This window comes from Acinonyx jubatus, chromosome B4 (assembly GCF_027475565.1).
Source record: "Acinonyx jubatus isolate Ajub_Pintada_27869175 chromosome B4, VMU_Ajub_asm_v1.0, whole genome shotgun sequence".
Lineage (NCBI taxonomy): Eukaryota > Metazoa > Chordata > Mammalia > Carnivora > Felidae > Acinonyx > Acinonyx jubatus.
In genome coordinates, this window is record NC_069387.1 from 24,476,521 (window position 1) to 24,496,212 (window position 19,692).

The 19,692-nt window shown below is 36.6% G+C and overlaps 1 protein-coding gene across 1 annotated transcript in view; it reads left to right on the top strand.

Annotated features, from left to right (window-relative positions):
- Nucleotides 1-19,692, top strand: part of YME1L1 (YME1 like 1 ATPase) — a 51,608-nt gene that overhangs the window by 9,712 nt on the left and 22,204 nt on the right. Inside the window, exons 3-8 of the mRNA XM_015070618.3 lie at nucleotides 6,648-6,810; nucleotides 9,237-9,335; nucleotides 13,561-13,670; nucleotides 15,434-15,584; nucleotides 15,980-16,063; nucleotides 18,976-19,058. Coding sequence (XP_014926104.1) covers nucleotides 6,648-6,810; nucleotides 9,237-9,335; nucleotides 13,561-13,670; nucleotides 15,434-15,584; nucleotides 15,980-16,063; nucleotides 18,976-19,058 — 690 coding nt within the window. The remainder of the gene's footprint in view (nucleotides 1-6,647; nucleotides 6,811-9,236; nucleotides 9,336-13,560; nucleotides 13,671-15,433; nucleotides 15,585-15,979; nucleotides 16,064-18,975; nucleotides 19,059-19,692) is intronic.

Below are 19,692 nucleotides of genomic sequence, written 5' to 3' on the forward strand. Positions count from 1 at the left end.
TGATGGCTCAGAGCCTGGAACCTGTTTCCGATTCTGTGTCTCCCTCTCTCTCTGCCCCTCCCCCGTTCATGCTCTCTCTCTGTCCCAAAAATAAATAAACGTTGAAAAAAAAAATTAAAAAAAAAAAAAATTTCATGTGGCAGGGGTACCTACCTTGCTTAGTTGGAAGAGCATGTGATTCTTAATCTTAGGGTTGTAAGTTCGAGTCCCGCGTTGGACATGGAGCCTACTTTTAAAAAAAACAAAATCATGGGGCACCTGGGTGGCTCCGTCAGTTAAGGGTCCAACTTCATCTCAGGTCATGATCTCAGGGTTCGTGGGTTTGGGCCCCACATTGGACTCTGTGCTGACAGCTGAGCCTGGAGCCTGCTTTGAAATCTCTGTCTCTCTCTGTCTCTCTCTCTCTCTCTCTTTCTCTGTCTTTAAAAAATAAAATAAAACATTAAAAAAAAAAATTCATGTGGAAGTGTATTTAGTATTCACTTCCTAGATTGCTAATTGTGTGATACCATTTAGATATTTTGTGTTGCTCCAGCAGTAGTAGTGAACCCACAATTAACTGACCGTAATTGCCTCCCAAGTCTCAACGAAGGTAGAATAGTAAGAAGTTACCATCTGCTGCCTTACAGGAGATTTCAGTGTAATTGAACGGTTAGAATACAGGGACCTGAAAGTGAAATGTATAAGCTATGAAACTACTTTTCAGTGTTCAGAGAATTATAAAATCAGTGTTTCCTAGGATACAGGGAATTCCCAGCCTAGAAACCTTTGTGTTCACAAGGTTTATTAATAAGGTAGGTGCATGTAGTTCTGAATACATTTTTCACAGAAAACATTATACTCTGTAGTTAAATTTCCTAAAAACCTTTTTAATCCGTAAATAACTTATGTTCTTAGTCCTGATATCAGAGGCTTTGGCAAAGGGTAGATAAAATGTTCACTCTTGGAAGGGGCGGGGGGGGGGGGGTTGGGAATCAGTCTTAAGGTAAAATTTTAATTAGATGGAAAATTTGTATTCAACATCTTTATGCTTTCCTTTTATAATATTTACCTAATTCCTATTGCTTCTTCTAGGGAGTCCATTGTCTTTTCTACTGTGGTGATACCCTTCTCCTAAATTACAGTCCCAGAGAGCCTGCCTGATGAAAATACCACATGTATCAAAATTGCTGCATATAGCAATATTATGTTCATTTTAGAAATTTTGGAAAATACTGTGTAGGTAGAAGAAATAAAATTCACTTATGATCCTGTTCCCCAGAGATAATGCTGTTAACATTTTGTATTTATATCTCATGTCTCTTTTGTACTTTTTTATTTTATAATTGGATCATACTGCATATGCTGATTTAGATACTGCTTTGTTAATTTAATAGTCATTATGAACTTGTTATGCCATACATTTTTTGTATTTTTAAATGACTTCAGAACGTTCATTGTATGATATCCCATTATTGGATATTGTTCCCAATTTTTTGTTGCTATAAACATTACAACTTTTACTGTTTGTGTTGCTAAATCTTTGACTATTTCATTAAGTGAAATTGCTAGGTCAGGAGCTTAAAAAGTAGCTAAATTCTGGAAGCCAGTGTTGAGGTTGTAAGTAATGGTCTCAGATATAGAATTGGCTTCTTAATCTCTGATACGCCCTCATTAATCCTATTGTTCATCTTTAGTGAACTTTATTACTGTACAGAACCCATTTTCTTTCTCCTTAAGCATCCTACCTCATCTCTAATTTCATCTCTACCTTTGCTGTGCAATTGGCTTTGCTTTCATCAAGTCTTGCTCATCCAAATATACACTCTACAATGCAGGTATTAGAACCTTCCTTTCAACTTCCTTCAAGCTACTGACTTATTTTCCCTTTGCTTTCAGACTTCTTGAAATAGCAGTCTGAACATGTAACTACTTGCTAAACTTCTATTCACACTGTATCTCATCATAGTTTGGCTACTACTTGTACCATTTTACAGACTTTGCTAAAGTCAGTTGATTTCCTTTGTGCTAAATGTAGGCCTCTAAAAAAAATCTGTCTTATTCAACTTTTCCTGAGCATTTGATCTTACTGAACATTTACTGCTTTCAAAATACTCCTGGGGCGCCTGGGTAGTTCAGTCAGTTAAGTCTCCCGACTATTGATTTCCACTCAGGTCATGATCTCAGGATTCATGAGATTGAGTCATGCAGAGGCTGCTTGGAATTCTCCTTCCCTCAAAGATTCAAAATACTCCCTTGAATTGAGTGATGTTGCATTGATGATGGTGTTTTCTCTTTCTGTTTTGCTGGCTTGTCTTTTTTTGCCAGCCCCGTAAATATTTGGCGTGCATTTATCCTTGATCTAATTTTTGTTATGCATGTTCTTCTAAGTTATGTTACCCATTTTCATATCTTCACCTAACATCTAGATCTATATACTTATATATATGCTGATGACTCCCAAATATGTCTCCAACCCCAAATTCTCTTTAAATCTTTGAAGTAATTTATTTAGTGCTTTGTTAAAATAACCCCCCATCCCCCCCCTGGAGAATTTCAGGGATCTCAAAATTAAGATGTCCAGAACTCAGCTACTCTCAAATTCTAGTATATTTGAGATTACAGTGGATTTAGCGCCTTTTTGTCAGGGATTCCAATCAGGAAAGAGAAACCACATAGTCAATTGAGCAGTAAAAGTTTAATGTAAAAAATTAGTGTAATTTTGTAGTTTAATATTTTTTTTTCAACGTTTTTATTTATTTTTGGGACAGAGAGAGACAGAGCATGAACAGGGGAGGGGCAGAGAGAGAGGGAGACACAGAATCGGAAACAGGCTCCAGGCTCTGAGCCATCAGCCCAGAGCCTGATGCGGGGCTCGAACTCCCGGACCGCGAGATCGTGACCTGGCTGAAGTCGGACGCTTAACCGACTGCGCCACCCAGGCGCCCCTGTAGTTTAATATTTTTAAAACCCTGTTTTTATATGGGATGGGAGTAACTAGGGGTTGGCTAATAATAAGTAAACTCTAAAATATACAGGACAAGCAGATTTAAGGTGTGGCTAATACTCCTAGGACTGAGAGCATCATGGGAAGAGTTCTCCACCCACACACTGCTGTCCTGACCTTGTTGGAAGAGGGCATGGCCTTGGCTCACTGAATGGCAGAGAAGTCACTGGTGTCATGCTAGCTACACTTGATGGAAGTTGCCATCTAGGCAGGGAAAGCTGTTCATGGGGATGTCTCTTACTAAAAAAGCTGCAAGGTACTGTACTGCTGGCCACTGTTTACTGTAGGAGCCAAGTTTTGGAGAAGCTATACAAGTGGCCGCCAGATGCTAGAGAAACAATGGGTGTTACAGACAGGAGCCTGCTGAATGAGCACACCGGAACCAGGGACAAAAACACTCCTACAGTGTCTCCAGTGGTCTCTACTGTCAAAGCTTTACATTGTCCCAGATGGCAAAGAAAAAATATTTAAAGAGCCCAGATCATTGTTCATGGAGCCGAAAAAGGATGAAGAGGAGTTAGGAGACAGTAAAATGATAACTAGCACATCCATCCAGAACCCTTCTCCCTCTCAATCATTATACTTCATTGGTTTCTCCAAGTATCTATTATTTATGATTGTTATTTCCATCTTTAGTTAGAGCTTGGTTCAGGCACATACCATTTTTCTCTTGTTCCATCAGCCTTTCTTCAATTCTTTTCTCCATCAGCCTTTTCTTACCCAGTTTATTATCTTTATCTTCTATTTTCTTGGTATAAAACAAAACTCATCATATTAGCTATAGAATTAAATTCAGACAAGGCTCTTTACAACTTGACCATAACCTGCCTGTCTTCCTTCCTTCCTTCCTCTCTTTCTTTCTCTTTCTCTTTTTCTTTTTTCTTTTTTTTTTCTTAAAAAGATTTTAAGTACAGCCCTGAGATCAACAGTTACATGCTCCACCAACTGAGCCAGCCAGGTGCCCCATAGCCCATCTTTCTAGTTCATTCTTCCATCACTGATCTTTGGACTACACCTCAAACATCCAGGCCCTTTTATGGTAGTTTGTTTGCCCTTTACCCCAAGACTCACCATCATTTTGCAAATTAGGTGTTAACCTCAGTGAAGCTTATCTGACTTAGGAAATTGGTTACTCTGTGTTTTCTTACTACTTTTTGTTTTAAAAGTCTCTGTAAAGCAGTTACTATGTTGTATGATAATTGCTGCATCTTATTTCTCTTTACATTCCAGGGACCTGACAGCCAATAAGTAAGGGAAATAATTTTAAGTTAAGAATCTCCACTTCCCTTTTGAAGTCTTTGTATTGTAAATAGACTTTTTGGCTTCCCCTTTTTTAAAAGGTGACTTTTGAAAAGTAGCTTTTGAGTATTGTAGTCCTTTTGTTTTCATTGTAATAATATCCTTTATGTTGTATAGCTTTTAGTAGTTTAAAGAGCACTTTTTTTTTTAAGTTAATTTTTGAGAGAGCAAGCGTGGGCATGTGAGCAGGGAAGGGGCAGAGAGAGAGAATTGCAAGCAGGCTCCATGCTGTCAGTGCAAAGCCTGATGCAGGGCTCGATCTCATGAACTATGAGATCATGACCTGAGCTGAAATCAAGAGTTGGATGCTTAACAGATGGAGAACAGACACATAAGAAAATGCTCAACATCACTCATCATCAGGGAAATACAAATCAAAACCACAATGAGATACCACCTTACACCTGTCAGAATGGCTAACATTAACAACTCAGGCAACAATAGATGTTGGCAAGGGTGTGGAGAAAAAGGATCTCTTTTGCCCTGCTGGTGGGAATGCAAACTGTTGCAGCCACTCTGGGAAACAGTATGGAGGTTCCTCAAAAAATTAAAAATAGAACTACTCTACGACCCAGAAATTGCACTGCTAGGTATTTAACCAAGAGATACAGGTGTGCTGTTTCAAAGGGGCACACACACACCCTAATGTTTATAGCTGTGCTGTTGACAATAGCCAAACTATGGAAAGAGCTCAAATGTTCATTAACGGATGAATGGATAAAGAAGATGAAGAAGATGTGGTATGTGTGTGTGTGTGTGTGTCTACACACACACACACACACACACACACACACACACACACACACTGGAGTATTGGCAATCAAAAAGAATGAAATCTTGCCATTTGCAACTATGTAGATAGAACTGGAGGGTTATTATGCTAAGCAAAATTAGAGACAAATATATGACTTCACCCATATGAGGAATTTAAGATACTAAAGAGATGAACATAAGGGAAGGGAAGCAAAAAGAATATAAAAACAGGGAGGGGGACAAAACCTAAGAGACTCTTAAATATAGAGAGCAAGCAGGGTTGCTGACTGGCTTGTGGGAGGAGGGATGAGCTAAATGGGTAAGGGGCACTAAGGAATCTACTCCTGAAATCGTTGTTGCCCTGTATGCTAACTAACTTGGATGTAAATTAAACAATAAAAAAAAAAAAAAAGAGTTGGATGCTGAACTGGCTGAGCCACCCAGGGGCCCCAGTAGTTTAAAGAGCACGTTTAAATATTTTCCTTCATCATGCCTTTGACTATCTTCCTATGTATGTTAGGATATGTCAGATGACCAAGGCATGATCTTTTCTGTTCATCCATACCATCTTGTGAAGTAGGCATATTTCATCGTCATTTTACTAATGAGGAAATGGATTTTAAGAATATGAATGACTTGTCAGGGCGCCTGGGTGGCTCAGTTGGTTAAGCATCCAACCTTGGCTCAGGTCATGATCTCTCAGTTCGTGAGTTCAGGCCTCGACTTGGGCTCTGTGACAGCTCAGAGCCTGAAGCCTGCTTCAGATTCTGTCTTCCTCTCTCTTTGCCGCTCTCCTGCTCGTGCGCTGTATGTCTCTCTCTCAAAAATAAACATGAAAAAAATTAAAAAGGAATATGAATGACTTGTCACACAGCTAGTAAGTGACAAACGCCTGGACATCAATCCAGAGCTATATAATCCATCGATCTAACTTTATTTTTTGTGCATGCAACTTTATGTATCTAACTTCACCTCAGTCATCAGAAGCTGATACTTGGGCTATTTATTTTTGCTTTCCTTGCTTGAACTTTCAGGTGTCTGAGGCTTGTAATTGTTACTTGTCTTTAATGTCTGCTTGACAGTTTCCATGGACAAGAAAATAACTCCTATCCAATCTGTAGTTAGTTTAGAACTGTTGTAATGTGACTTTATTTTCTTGCCTGGTTTTCATACATTTTTCACTTTGTTCGTTGTCCCTCCTTATTAGAAGTTAGATAAGGGTAACTATAGAACTTCTCAGTTCGAAGAAGGATCTCGGCAATGAGGCCAGGGGAATGAGATGTCCTCTGGTAACGGCATACTCTTTTTTTTTTTTTTTTTTAAATCAAATGGGCTTTTGTTTATTAGAGACTGGAGGAGGCTTTAAATGTCCATAACTTCACAATACTATTGGAAATGTGATATTTTTAACCTTTGTCAAACTTCATGTGACTGACCTCCATAAAGCTAGAACTATAAAAATATTTGTACCAATTTAGTTTTTAAATATGAGAAAAGAGGAATCAATATATTTGTTACATTTAAAAAATTCATATTATTTCAACTGATAAGAACTCTTTGGTTAAATATCTTGATGATAATGCAGTCTTGGTGACTCAATCCTTTACAGCCTGTACTTAATTTAAGAGACCTTGGATTATCTGAATTAAAAATTGGACAGATTGATCAACTGGTAGACAATCTACTTCCCGGATTTTGTAAAGGCAAGAGCATTTCTTCCCATTGGCATACATCTTATGTCTCTGCACAGTCCTTCTTTGAAAATAAATATGGTAAGTTAGTCTGTTTTTTGTTCCAATTTAAGTAAGTGGTCGTAGTTATTAATAATTTAACAGGTAGCATTTATTCATTTTTAAAGTTGTTTGTTTATTTATTTATTTTGAGAGAGTCAGAATGTGAACAGGGGAGGGGCGGGGGAGAGAATACCAAGCAGACTCCACGCTGTTAGTGCAGAGTCCTACGCAGGGCTCCAACCCATGAAACCGTGAGATCATGACCTGAGCAGAAACCGAGAGTAGGACACTTAACTGACTAAGCCACCCAAGTGCCCAACAGATAGCATTTGTTAATGTTTACTGTGTGTCAAGTTCTTTCCCGAGTTCATTTGTTTGTTCTTTCTTTTATAACTTTTCATACTGGAATAATTTTAGATTTATAGAAAATCTGCAAAACAGTACTGAGTTTCTATATATCCTTCAACTGCCTTCCCCTAATGTTAACTGCTTACTTAACCATGGTGCATTTGTCAAAACTGAGAAATGAACATTGGTATGGTACTTTTAACTATAGACTGTATTTAGACTTTACCAAATAAAGTTTAATTTTACTAAATTACTGGTTTTTCCATTAGGGTTCTTTATTTGTCCCAAGATGTAATATAGCATACAAAACAGATTTTAGAATAGTGGAGTATTGTTTTAATTTTAGGTGACAAACCTTTACTGGATTCCAGGTACTGTACTAATTTCTGAGGATACATTGAAGAAATAGTCCTGGTCCCTTTGTTTTATAGAAGGTCTGTATATTTTCTTATTTAAATCTTGTAACAATCTGTTATTATAATGAGTGGGTAGTTCGTTAAAAGGATTTCCACTTCATAAATTTCTTTTTGGTTGATACTTGAACAGTGAATGTTAGACCTTATCAAAATACTTGTTTTAGGGTCACCTGGATGGCTCAGTTGGTTAAGCATCTGACTCTTGACTTCAGCTCAGGTCATGATCTCAGTGTTCATGAGATTGAGCCCCATGTCGGGCTCTGTGCTGACAACGTGGAGCCTACTTGGTATTCATATTCTCCTTCTCTCTCTCTCTCTCTCTCTCTCTCTCTCTCTCTCTCCTCCCTCCCTCCCCCCCCCTCCCCACCCGCCCCTCTCTGCCTGTCCCTGCTCTGTTCCCTCTTTCTATCAAAATAAATTTTAAAAACTTGAAAAAAATACTTGTTTTATATTGATGAAAGAACATATTTTTAAAAATCAGTACAAATTATAACACAAAAGTGCAGGTTTAAATAGTTTTGTGATAAAGGATTGATTTGAAGCTGTACATTGTAAACACTTAATTCATTTACTAATTTTTCGTTGTTTTGCCTTTATTTCATATAAGAGTTGTGAGAAAAAGGTGAAGTTTTGGAGCCTGGGGGCTTGGACTAACAATCTGTCCTACCTCCTTCCTGAGAGACGTCTTGAAGCTTAGTGGTTAAGGGTGAGGAGTAGACCAGGATCAAACTCAGTCCTGAGACTGAGGAGCTGTGGCATTTCCCTTATTCCTCTAAACTGCTGTTTTCTCATGTGAAGCCTGGGGGAAAACTCCTTGTCTCACTGTGTAGGATCAAATGAAATAATGAAAGTAGTTTACTTAGCCCAAACTACTTTATTCCTTGGCCCATAGTAAGTGTCCAGTAGAGTTAAATTTTTGTTACTATCATTGATGTATAGTAGTAGTATTATTACTATTGCTCTTTTGGCCTGTGTATTTACATTTCCTTTTAAAGTTGTGCCTCTTCCTGCCAGCTGTTTCTTGTCTTAGGCAGACAGAGGTATTAAGAAGGAGTTTGTTGATGTGACTATAGGATTCCTAGAAAAATCCCTGAACTCTTAATTGGGATATTGGGATAGATAAGAATCTGTTTCAATCGATGCTGTTTACTTTTTCCCTAGGCTCATGGATGTTAAGTAGGATGGGGCCCATTAGTGAACAGTAGGAGTTCCAAGGATCGCCAGAGTTTATGGCTTCCAGCTGTGGAAGGAACTGTCTTTGTACCCAGTGACCTGAAGCTTTGAGAGAGAAAGATTACCGTGCTTCTGGTTTACAGTATTTACTCATCACATTATTCATCTGAGTGTTTGAAATTGTCTCTAGGAAATAGCAGTTCTTTTCTTTACGTGCTTTTGACTAACAGTAACTTTAGCTAAACATACATACCTTTTCCCTTTTGGTTTGAATTTAATTTTATTGGCAGCCAGGGTCATCTGCCAGATAAAAAAGATAATCTAAGGGACAAGTGATAGACAGGATAGTGATGAAGAACTGTAATTAGATTAGTAGTGCTCTTAGAAACTCATACAAGCAGAGCCATATGAACAAATAAAAGGCTAAACTCATATTTTTATGTTTCTAATATTTGGTAAAATTACTATAGTTCATGACTTCTTTTAGCTTGGTAACTAGAAAATTTGCTTTTTTCAATTTTCCTCCAGGTTACTTAGATATGTTTAGTACTTTACGTTCCTCTTGCCTGTATAGACAACATTCAAGAACTCTTAAAAGTATTTGTTCAGATCTTCAGTACTGGCCAGGTATGAAGCACCTGTATTTATTTTGAAAAACATAGTAGATTTATTCAATGGATTCTGATTTGTCTTTCTTAATCATATTAATGTTTATAAGCATTCATTTGTAGCTCACAATAAACTGATAGAGTATTTGGAATCAGTTAATTTGGGTATGTCCAGTATTTTTAATCTGGAAAATACATAATAGCTGAATTTTTAATGTGAGTGATAAGTGCCACAATAAATTAACCTCTAGGGAACTTATCTACAGCTTTAAAATAATTAATAAGCACATTTGTTTACTTCCATATTTTTAAAATTTCATTTTCAAAATTGTTTCAATCCATTACAATGACAAAAAACAAATTTAATGAGGAAAAAGGGCAGCAGCAGAGGGGTTTCGTCCGTGGACCAGAAATTTGAGGACTTTCCATAGGGTATAAAATAGATGACCTCACATTGATAGCAAAATCAAATATGCATGTATTTATATTGATTTAATACCAGACACTAGTGGTTAAGTGTCAGGTGACAGTGATAATTATAAATGAAAACAACATATGTTACCTACCTTCATGGAACTTAGAATAGAGTGACACGAAATAGGTGTGTGCTGTTATTTCTAGTAGAACTTAGGAAAAATCCCAATTTCCAAGTCAATAATTGTGGGCTCTGGGATGATTCATAAACAGTTGAATCGAAAGATTCCCCAAAATGGGCCAGTCCCAGAAAGGGCTTGCAACTTTTAGGCTATAATTGGCAAAAGACACTTTTGTAATAAAGGGTGTGTGTGTGTGTGTGTGTGTGTGTGTGTGTGTGTGTGTGTGTAGAGAAGTCTGTCTCTGAAGATTGTGTTTGAGCATTGATGCCAAGGAGAGAAATAATGGACTTGAGTCATGCACTAAGGGTATCCTGCTCATTCATTAAAAGTCCATGTTTCATAGTATAAAGGCATTTACCACCTTGGTAGTTTTAAGAAAACCTCTATTTACAATCAGTACCAATCACTGTATTCCCTTTACAATTACAAATGGATCAGCAAGAATCTCCACATGTTTGAGGAAAACTTATAGCATGAAAGAGATACCAAGTAGGGCACAGAGACCAGTAATCCTCTGAAGAAATGGTTAATGCAAAAGACAGAAGAATACTTAAGAAGGATGATACATTTTTAAATATTCATGGAAGACTTCTAAAAACTGAGCATGTATTAAAGTATGAAAAAATATCTTAATAAATTTTCAAAAAGTTAGTAACTCACAGGTCAGGTTCTCTGATCATATGATAAAATGGAAATCGTATAACAGGATACCTTAAAAGTTCCTAAAACAAAATTTCCTAACTATGGAAATTTAAAAATACTTTTCTAAATGTCTTGTGGCTAAAGGGAAAGAAAAACAAGTTATAGACAATTAGTAATGAACCACAAGGAAAATCAACATATCAAAATCTTTGAGTTGAAGACCTATTGATGCTGAGTGCATCGTATAATTTATTAGGAAATAAGAAAGATGGAAACTAAATTGATGAAACAATCATTCTGAGAATTTCCTTAAACGAATGTGAGAAATTGAAAAGTATAAAACATGAAATGAATACAACATCCAGGGGGTTTTAATTAAATGAAGAACAAATTTAATTTGAGAAAAAAAAAAGAATGGTCTGATTAAAAACAATGAGAAAATGTTAGAAGTGCAAAGTGGTAACAGCCACAGATAATGAAGATTTTAAACTTTTAAGAGTGTGTATAAATAAAAATATGTTGAAAAAATATCCAAGTTATAAATTAGCAGTATTGACCCAAGAAAAAGGATAAGACAATAACTGTAAAATTTGAAAGAGTATTTTTCAAATATAATCTCACTGCCCCAGAGGAGGTAGGCTCAGATGGTTTTATGGTTGTGTTCTGTTTTCCAGGATCACCAGTTTCCTATTTTTTATAACTTTCTTAATAAAGAAAAAGGTAGAATAGGCTTCCCTGTTTATTCCACAAGATCGCAGATACTAAAATGTTAGCATAAAAAAGAATCCAATAGATCGATTTCACTTCATAATGTAAATACAGAAATCCTAAATAAAATCTGAAAAAGCAAGTACAGAAATTGCTATCAATATGATTGAGGAATACAAAAGTGATTCAATATTAGGAAGTATGTTAATTTATCATGTTAATTGATTAGAGAAGAAAAACTATTATTTTAGTGTATGAAAAAGACATGTAATATATTTTAATTGTTACACTTCTAGAATGTTGTAGAAAGCTAGAATAGAAAGTAAGTTTAAGGAAAGGGCAAAATTTTGATTGTTTTTGCTTACCAGGTAAGATGCTTGCTTACTAGGAAACTTAAGAAAATCATCTGAAAAGCTACTCTGGTATCATATGAGATAAATGTCTCAAAATCAAGATCTTATATTCTAGCAGTAGGTTTTATTTATAGTTTTCTTCAAACCCAGCAAATCTTTTATCCTGACAAATATTCAACATAATGTACACATACATATGTATATATGTTGCCTGTGAAACTTTACTGAAGGAATCAAAGAGCTGAGTAAAATAAAATGAAAGAATGCCACAATCCTCTTTGAAAGGATTTTGTACTGTGACAGTTTTAATGTATGCCCAAATTTATTAATTCAGTGCAACCCCAATCAAAACCCTAAACACTTGCTATGAAAACCGAGAAGTTGATTTTAAACTTGGGCTTAGTAAAATGGGGTGCCTGGCTGGCTCAATCAGTAGAACATCCAACTCTTGATCTTGGGGTCATGAGTTCAAGAGATCACTTATAAATAAATAAAATAAACAAACGTGGGCCTAAACAAAAGGGGAATCGGATCCCCCCCTGCTTTTTTTTTAAATAAGTTCCAAATAGGCAAAGGTCTGAACAAAAGAGTTAAAAGTCAGTAGATTCCTTTTAAAATCATAGTTCGGGGATGAGGCTCTCTAATCAAAACACAGTAACACAGTGAAGAAAACAAAAAGTTAAAAGATAAGGCTACATTAACTTTATAAAGTGTTACATCAAAAGACAAAGACATTAAAATAAATATTTCAAATATACATGACCTCAAGTTACTAAATATAACATGCATTCTTTTACAAATGAAAATGGGAAGGGTCATGAGTGATCAATTTGCTAAAGAAATAAAATATTCAATGAAAGAAAAAAATTGTTTCTAAGTTTCCCCCCATAATCTTAAATGCAGATTAAAACAAGACCCTACTTTTTGCTTATCACACTTGTACAAATTAAAAACATTTATATTAACCTGGGTTGCACAGGATGTGGAGAAAAGGATACTCCTATTCATTGGTGGGTATATAAATCCATAACAGCCTTCTAGAGAGCAATTTCTTTTTTTTTTTCTTTTTTTTTTTCAACGTTTATTTATTTTTGGGACAGAGAGAGACAGAGCATGAACGGGGGAGGGTCAGAGAGAGAGGGAGACACAGAATCGGAAACAGGCTCCAGGCTCTGAGCCATCAGCCCAGAGCCTGACGCGGGGCTCGAACTCCCGGACCGCGAGATCGTGACCTGGCTGAAGTCGGACGCTTAACCGACTGCGCCACCCAGGCGCCCCTAGAGAGCAATTTCTTAGTGTTAAATAATTCACACCTCACAGCTTCACATTAAGAATTTAGCCTACATTTGCTGAAAGATGATATGTACAAGAATTATAACTGCACCATTTTTAGCAATAAGAAAACAGGAAACAACTGTCCATAGTAGAAAAGTAGTAGAATATTCAAATTGCTATACACTGAAAATTAGAAGAATGTTAACAGCCATTAAATTGAATGCATTGTCTGACCTGTTCTGAAAAATGTCCATGATACAGTGTTAAGTGAAAGAAGACAAAAAATTGTACACTATTTTTATAGAAAAAGCATGTGTTAAAACACATACAAGCGTAGTCATGAAATTGTTGAGTGGTTACTTCTGGGAAGTGGAATTGGGGTTTGAGGAATTAGACACTGACTTGTATTTGATACTCATCAGTAGGTTTTTTTTTTTTTTAACATTTTAAAACTCTCAAGAAGTTGTAAACTTAACTTACAGATTAAACCCATTTCGATGACCTTAAGTATTAGTATAGTGAAGCGTCAGGCAAAGAACTATGTTAAAGAATGAGATAGTAAACTAGGATATACAGGCTTGGTGTTAGTTTCAAATCTTAGGCATTTTCCTTATAAAAATTTACAATGAGATACTATTTAAAAATTTAAATGTGATACTATTCTGTTCAGTTTTCATACAGTCTCGGGGTTTTAAAACTTTGAAATCAAGAACACGGCGTCTACAGTCCACCTCTGAAAGATTGGCAGAAACACAACATATAGCGCCATCATTTGTAAAGGTAATTAGAACTCTTTTTTGTTTTTGAAAAAGCAATACATTTCAAATTATTAAAATGAGAACCTTCATTATCTGATTTCTTTTATTGGCCAACTGATTTTCTAAAGGATTAATAACCTGTGTTAAGTCATTATACCTACATCTTTTCTGAGTGCCAGTCATGTCTCTCCATTGGCCTGTTAGACATCTCCCTTTGTCCTTTTTCCTACCAACCTACACCTGCTTGTGTGTTCTCTGTGTTCATGAATAGCATCCACCCAAGCTAGAAACCTGATGATCAACTTTGATTTATTCATCTCTCTCCTCTCACGCCCATTAATCACTAAAGTCCTATTGATCCAGCCTCTTAAATACTTCTTAGGTCTGTTTCTTTTCATCCCCAATTCCACTGCATAGATAGACTTTAACAATTTTTGCCCAAGTGACTCAAATATACACATATTTAATCTCCTTGTCTTTAGTTTTGCTACCTTCAGTTTAGACTCCAGACTGCCACCCTCCCACCAATCTGTCTAAAATGTATTAATATAATAATTGTATTCCTCTGCTTTATTGTCAGATTCATGCCATAGTACACAGGGCATTTCATCTTTTGGCCCCTGCCTACTATTTTTCTGTTCTCATCTTTCATTATGGCTTCCCCTCTGAACCTCTATCCTGCTCCTCTCTTGCATTTTTAAGTCCTGTTACACAAGGTTGCGTGTAGTTCTTGAGCACTGAAGGCTGTTATTTAATGACTCTGTCAACTTGTTTATGCTTTGTGTTGCCTGTGGTTTAGAAATCCTGTTTTCGGGGTATTGGGTGGCTTAGTTGGTCAAGCGCCCAACTTTGGCTTGGGTCATGATCTCTTGGTTCGTGACCTTGAGCCCTGCATCGGGCTCATTGCCCTCAGGGCAGAGCCCACTTCAGATCCTCTGTTCCTCTTTCTCTCTACTCCCTGCCCCCAGTTTCTCAAAAGTAAAAATAAAATGTTAAAAAAAATTTAGAAATCCTGTTCTCTGTAATGCCTTTCCTGACTTCCTGAGGTAGCATTTATTTTACCAGACCTAGAGCTTCTAACATAATAACAAAATGATTTCAAAAAATTGATTATTTGTGTATCTCTCCCCACCAGTCTGAGAACATTCAGATCATTCGTTATTTATCTTTACATTTTCAGAACTTCTATAAGGCCACGTATATAAAAGATGCTCAGTAAACATTTAATAAATTGATGAGGTTTTTCCTCTACTAGAGATAAAGGAGTGTGAACATCAAACCATTAGAACCCTAAGTCCACCTGTGACCTGTTTGTTGTTTTCACTATAGTGTCCTTTTTTGTTTGTTTGTTTGTTTGTTTTTGGGAGTGAAGAAAGTATGAGCAGGGGCAGAGAGAGAAGGAGACACATAATCCGAAGCAGGCTCCAGGCTCCAAGCTGTCAGCACAGAGCCTGACGCTGGGTTTGAACCCACAAACTGTGAGATCATGACCTGAGCCGAAGTTGAACGTTTAACTGACTGAGCCACCCAGGTGCCCCTCAGTATAGTGTTCTTACAGAGAGTTTCTTGACCTGAATTGATTGATGCAAGTGTAAGGCCCAAAGTTAGTTTTCTAGCCATTGATGAAGTAATTTATTGTTGAGTATTACTGTAATTCTTCACACAGACGGTAAAAATTAGAATTTCTAGACTCTTTGAATGAATATTTTTGTGAGTTGTGATTATATTTTTGGAGTGTGTTATTTATATAGTCAATCAATACTGATGTGTTGTTTGTGTATTTAGGGGTTCCTTTTGCGGGACAGAGGATCAGATGTTGAGAGTTTGGACAAACTCATGAAGACCAAAAATATACCCGAAGCTCACCAAGATGCGTTTAAAACTGGTTTTGCAGAGGGTTTTCTGAAAGCGCAAGCACTAACACAAAAAACCAATGGTAAGTTGATTTGACCCCATTCATATTTGGGTAGATACCTAAAAGGAAGTCATAGTCCTGTATTTAAGTGATTATAAATCTTTTTTCTAACAATTACCACTTTTTCACTGCTTATATTCTGTTATATTTGTAATGTAAGCTGTGTCAAAATGGAAATATCTGTGGACTCTTTGCCTTGTTTTGAGAACCTATGTCAAGGACAGAAGCCTGAGTGGCTTCGTGAGGTTTTGCTGACAGGGTGCTGAAAGGAAATCATGGCAGTTATACAAAAGCATGCCACGTTCCAAAACCTCATGTGATAAAATATGGTTTCCATCAGTAACCTAATATTTGCCTTTTGTCAAGCTGTCCTTTCTCATTGATGTCATTTAAGGCTTTTTTTTTTCTCCTTCCAGATTCTCTAAGACGAACTCGTCTGATTCTCTTCGTTCTGTTGCTGTTTGGCATTTATGGACTCTTAAAAAACCCATTTTTATCTGGTAATGGCTCTTTGAATTTTTCTGACTTTTTTTTAATCTTTTAAATACTTGAATTTTTTTTTTTTTTTTTTTTTTTGTAGTTAATATGCCTAAGACTTAGGAGTGAGAAAACATGTATAGTTCTAGTGTCTAGGCCCCTCGTTCCTACGAGTCAACACTTCACAGATTGGGTCAATTTGAGATTGTTTCTTTTGTGTTGAAGTAGAAAAGTTTTAATCTGTTATGATTATATGCCATTTGCATTGTCAGAGGGCCTACCATATTTACATTGCTTTGTGGATTACAGGAAAAGTTCCTTCAGACACTGTACAAATTTCAACTTTGACTTGTTTTGGGAAAAGAATATTTTATTAAAATTTTAAGGTTTATGTTATATCAAAAATGTTAGATTAACTTCTATTAGTGGTTAGTGTTCCACATTTTTAGAAAATTATACCTGTCCAATTATAAAATTTAAAAAACATGTATTAGAATTTTATAATCACAATGCAAATGAAATAGTTCTTTATTTCAAAGACACAATAAATTTATGAAAAATTACATATTATTAAACATCAGTTTAAATGAGTCCCATATTTTCTGGGGTTGCCAAGTCTAAAATGAAATGTCAGTTGTAAGTGGTACTGCTTGCTTTTTCAACTATTCAGTTTTTACCCTGTGTTCTCTGTGTTCTTTATGTTTGATTACCTTGAGAGAAAAAACTGATGTACAGTTAAGAATATTAGTTGACCTGGATCAGGAATTCATCCCAGGACTTGCATGTAACCCCAGATATTTTAAGTTTTTTGTGGCATCAAACCTGAGATGAGATTTTAACATCCAGGAATATTCTTTTTATATCTAGAGTCACCTTCTCTTATCTCCTTATTTTCAAAACAGAACCATTACAGGGACACTAGGTGATAACGGACGAGTAGGAAAAGGTCTGATTATTCCTTTATGTTTCTTAATTTCTTTTTTTCCCTTAATTTCTTATGTTAAGTAAAACATATATTAAAATATGAAGTGCATTGCCGTTGAGTAATTAATTTCTTACAAGGTTCAAGTGGGTTCAACTACAAATTTATTTGCCTTATTTATTAAGTCTATCTATATAGATTCTTTTTTTAAAAAACTGTATTTACTTAGAGAGCATGCATGCACGGGCGTGCGGATGTGGGGGAGAGGCAGAGAGAATGAAAGAGAATCCCAAGCAGGTCCTGTGCTGTCAGCACAGAGCCAGACCCAGTGCTCGAACCAGTGAACCTTGAGATTATGACCTAAGTTGAAACCAGGAGTTGGATGCTGAAGTGACTGGGCCACCCAGACACCCCATAGATTTTTTATTTCAATGTTTATGTTTTAATTTTAGAGAGAGAGAGACAGTGTGTGAGAGAGTGGGGGAGGGGCAGAGAGAGAGGGAGAGAGAATCCGAAGCAGGCTCCTCAGTGTCATCACAGAGCCCAACGTGGGGCTTGAACTCAGAAACTGTGAGATCATGGCCTGAGGCAAAGTCAGACGCTTAACCAACTGAGCCACCCAGGCGCCCCGGACCCCACAGATTCTTAAATAAACAATTTAGTGGCTAAAACTATTAGTGTCCATTCTAGAATTTCTATATTACATTTACTCTTCCGACTCATATATTCTTGATATGTTAAGTGTTTTCTTGTTAACTGTATTTTTACCTACTGACTTTTTTGCATCTGAATTTCTGTCTTTTAAAAATTTTTTTTTTAATGTTTATTTTTGAGACAGAGAGAGACAGAGCATGAATAGGGGAGGGTCAGAGAGAGGGAGACACAGAATCTGAAACAGGCTGCAGGCTCTGAGCTGTCATCACAGAGCCCAACACAGGGCTCGAATTCGCGGACCGCGAGATCACAACCTGAGCCGAAGTCGGACACTTAACTGACTGAGCCACCCAGGCGCCCCTAAATTTCTGTCTTAAAGGCAATATTTTCATCTTCTTCTGAGGAAATTAGAAATTACTTTTTACTCATTTATATGTTTAGTATGAAAGCTTAACCAAGGGGGAGAGGTTTAAGAAAGCTTTGTAATAAATAGTTCCTTATAGTTGATCTTACGTATTTTACTGTTCTTCCAACTTGCACTGTTTTTTTAAAATTACTAGTAGTATTTTTAAAGTTTATTTCAAGAGAGAGAGAGAATCAGCAGAGAAGGGTTGGGGGAGGGTTGGACAGAGGATCCGAAGCTCTGCACTGACAGCAGAGAGCCTGAAGTGGGGCTCAAACCCATGAACTGTGAGATCATGACCTGGGCAAAAGTCCGACGCTTAACTGACTGAGCCGCCCAAGTACGCCTCACTGTGTTTCTTATACTTGATGATGTCATTAATGATCTATCATCCGAGGGCAAGTAACAGTTGCCAGAGGAAGGAGGCTACATCAAAAGTGAAATAATCTCTTTTAAGGTTCGCCCTTCTTAAAAAAAATGCTAGTGCCAGTTTTTAATGCTAGGTTTAAGGCAGTGTATTCATGGTGTACATCTCTGACCAGTTGTAGCAGGATAATTTAATGTTAAAAATGCAAACTCTTGGGCCTTTTACTAAATCTGCAAATCAGAAGTTCTGGGCCATGGTCTGGGAACTTGCATTAACACCTTTCTCAAGTGACTTTTATGCACAGTGGAGTTTGAAAATGATTGGTTTAAATCTCTGTTATGAGATACTATAGGAGAAGAGGGAAATACTATTTCATTTTAATTAGAAGGTACAAAGATAGTTTAATGAGGGTCATTGATTCCTTGAACACGGCCTAGAAATCCAGTAGACCTAGTTTCTGTACTTCACTGTGAATTAATGAATGTGAATTTAGATGTAATTTTTCTGGGCTTTCTTAAATCTGAAAAACAAGGTGGTTGGAATTTTATAAATGTATCAGAGATATAAGCATTTCTTTTCTTCTCTTTAGTCCGCTTCCGGACAACAACAGGGCTTGATTCTGCAGTAGATCCTGTCCAGATGAAAAATGTCACCTTTGAACACGTTAAAGGAGTAAGTTAAGAAGTTTACTTTGCTTTCTTCGAATATTATCTAATTATGTAGCGCCAATATTTGAGTTTAAAGGTGTAAAATAGAAAATACATATATATTGGTCTCTACCTCCAGTTCCAAGCACTAAAACTGTTGCAATTTCCGACGTGACAAGAGTACTAGGTGCATTTTGGGTTCTACAGTTTGGTCTTTGACCCCGATTTCTGACACAGGGCTTCTCAATCCCTAGGAATTTCTTGGGTGATAGCACTGTTTTTTTGTACTGAGGCAACTCTGGGTGGGCTCCTGGGTGGGGACTGGCTATTAGAAAAGACTAAGCCATGATTAGAACTTAGATATTGGGATAAAAGAAATAAAACAGATCTTTCCCTTTATGGATTTTAATTCTAACAGAAATTGGACAATGATATGGCATATAAGGAAATTATAATATAGTATGTTCAAAAGTGAAGTGTTATGGGAAAATATAGAGCAGGGTAAAGGAGATCGGGAGTTCTGAGAGAAAAGTCACAATTTTAAATGGTGATATTCAGTGTATGATTGAGAAGTTGACACTTGAGTGAACATTTAAGGAAGATAAAGTAAACCATGGATTTTTTTTTTTTTAAAGATATTAAGTAATCTGTACACCCAA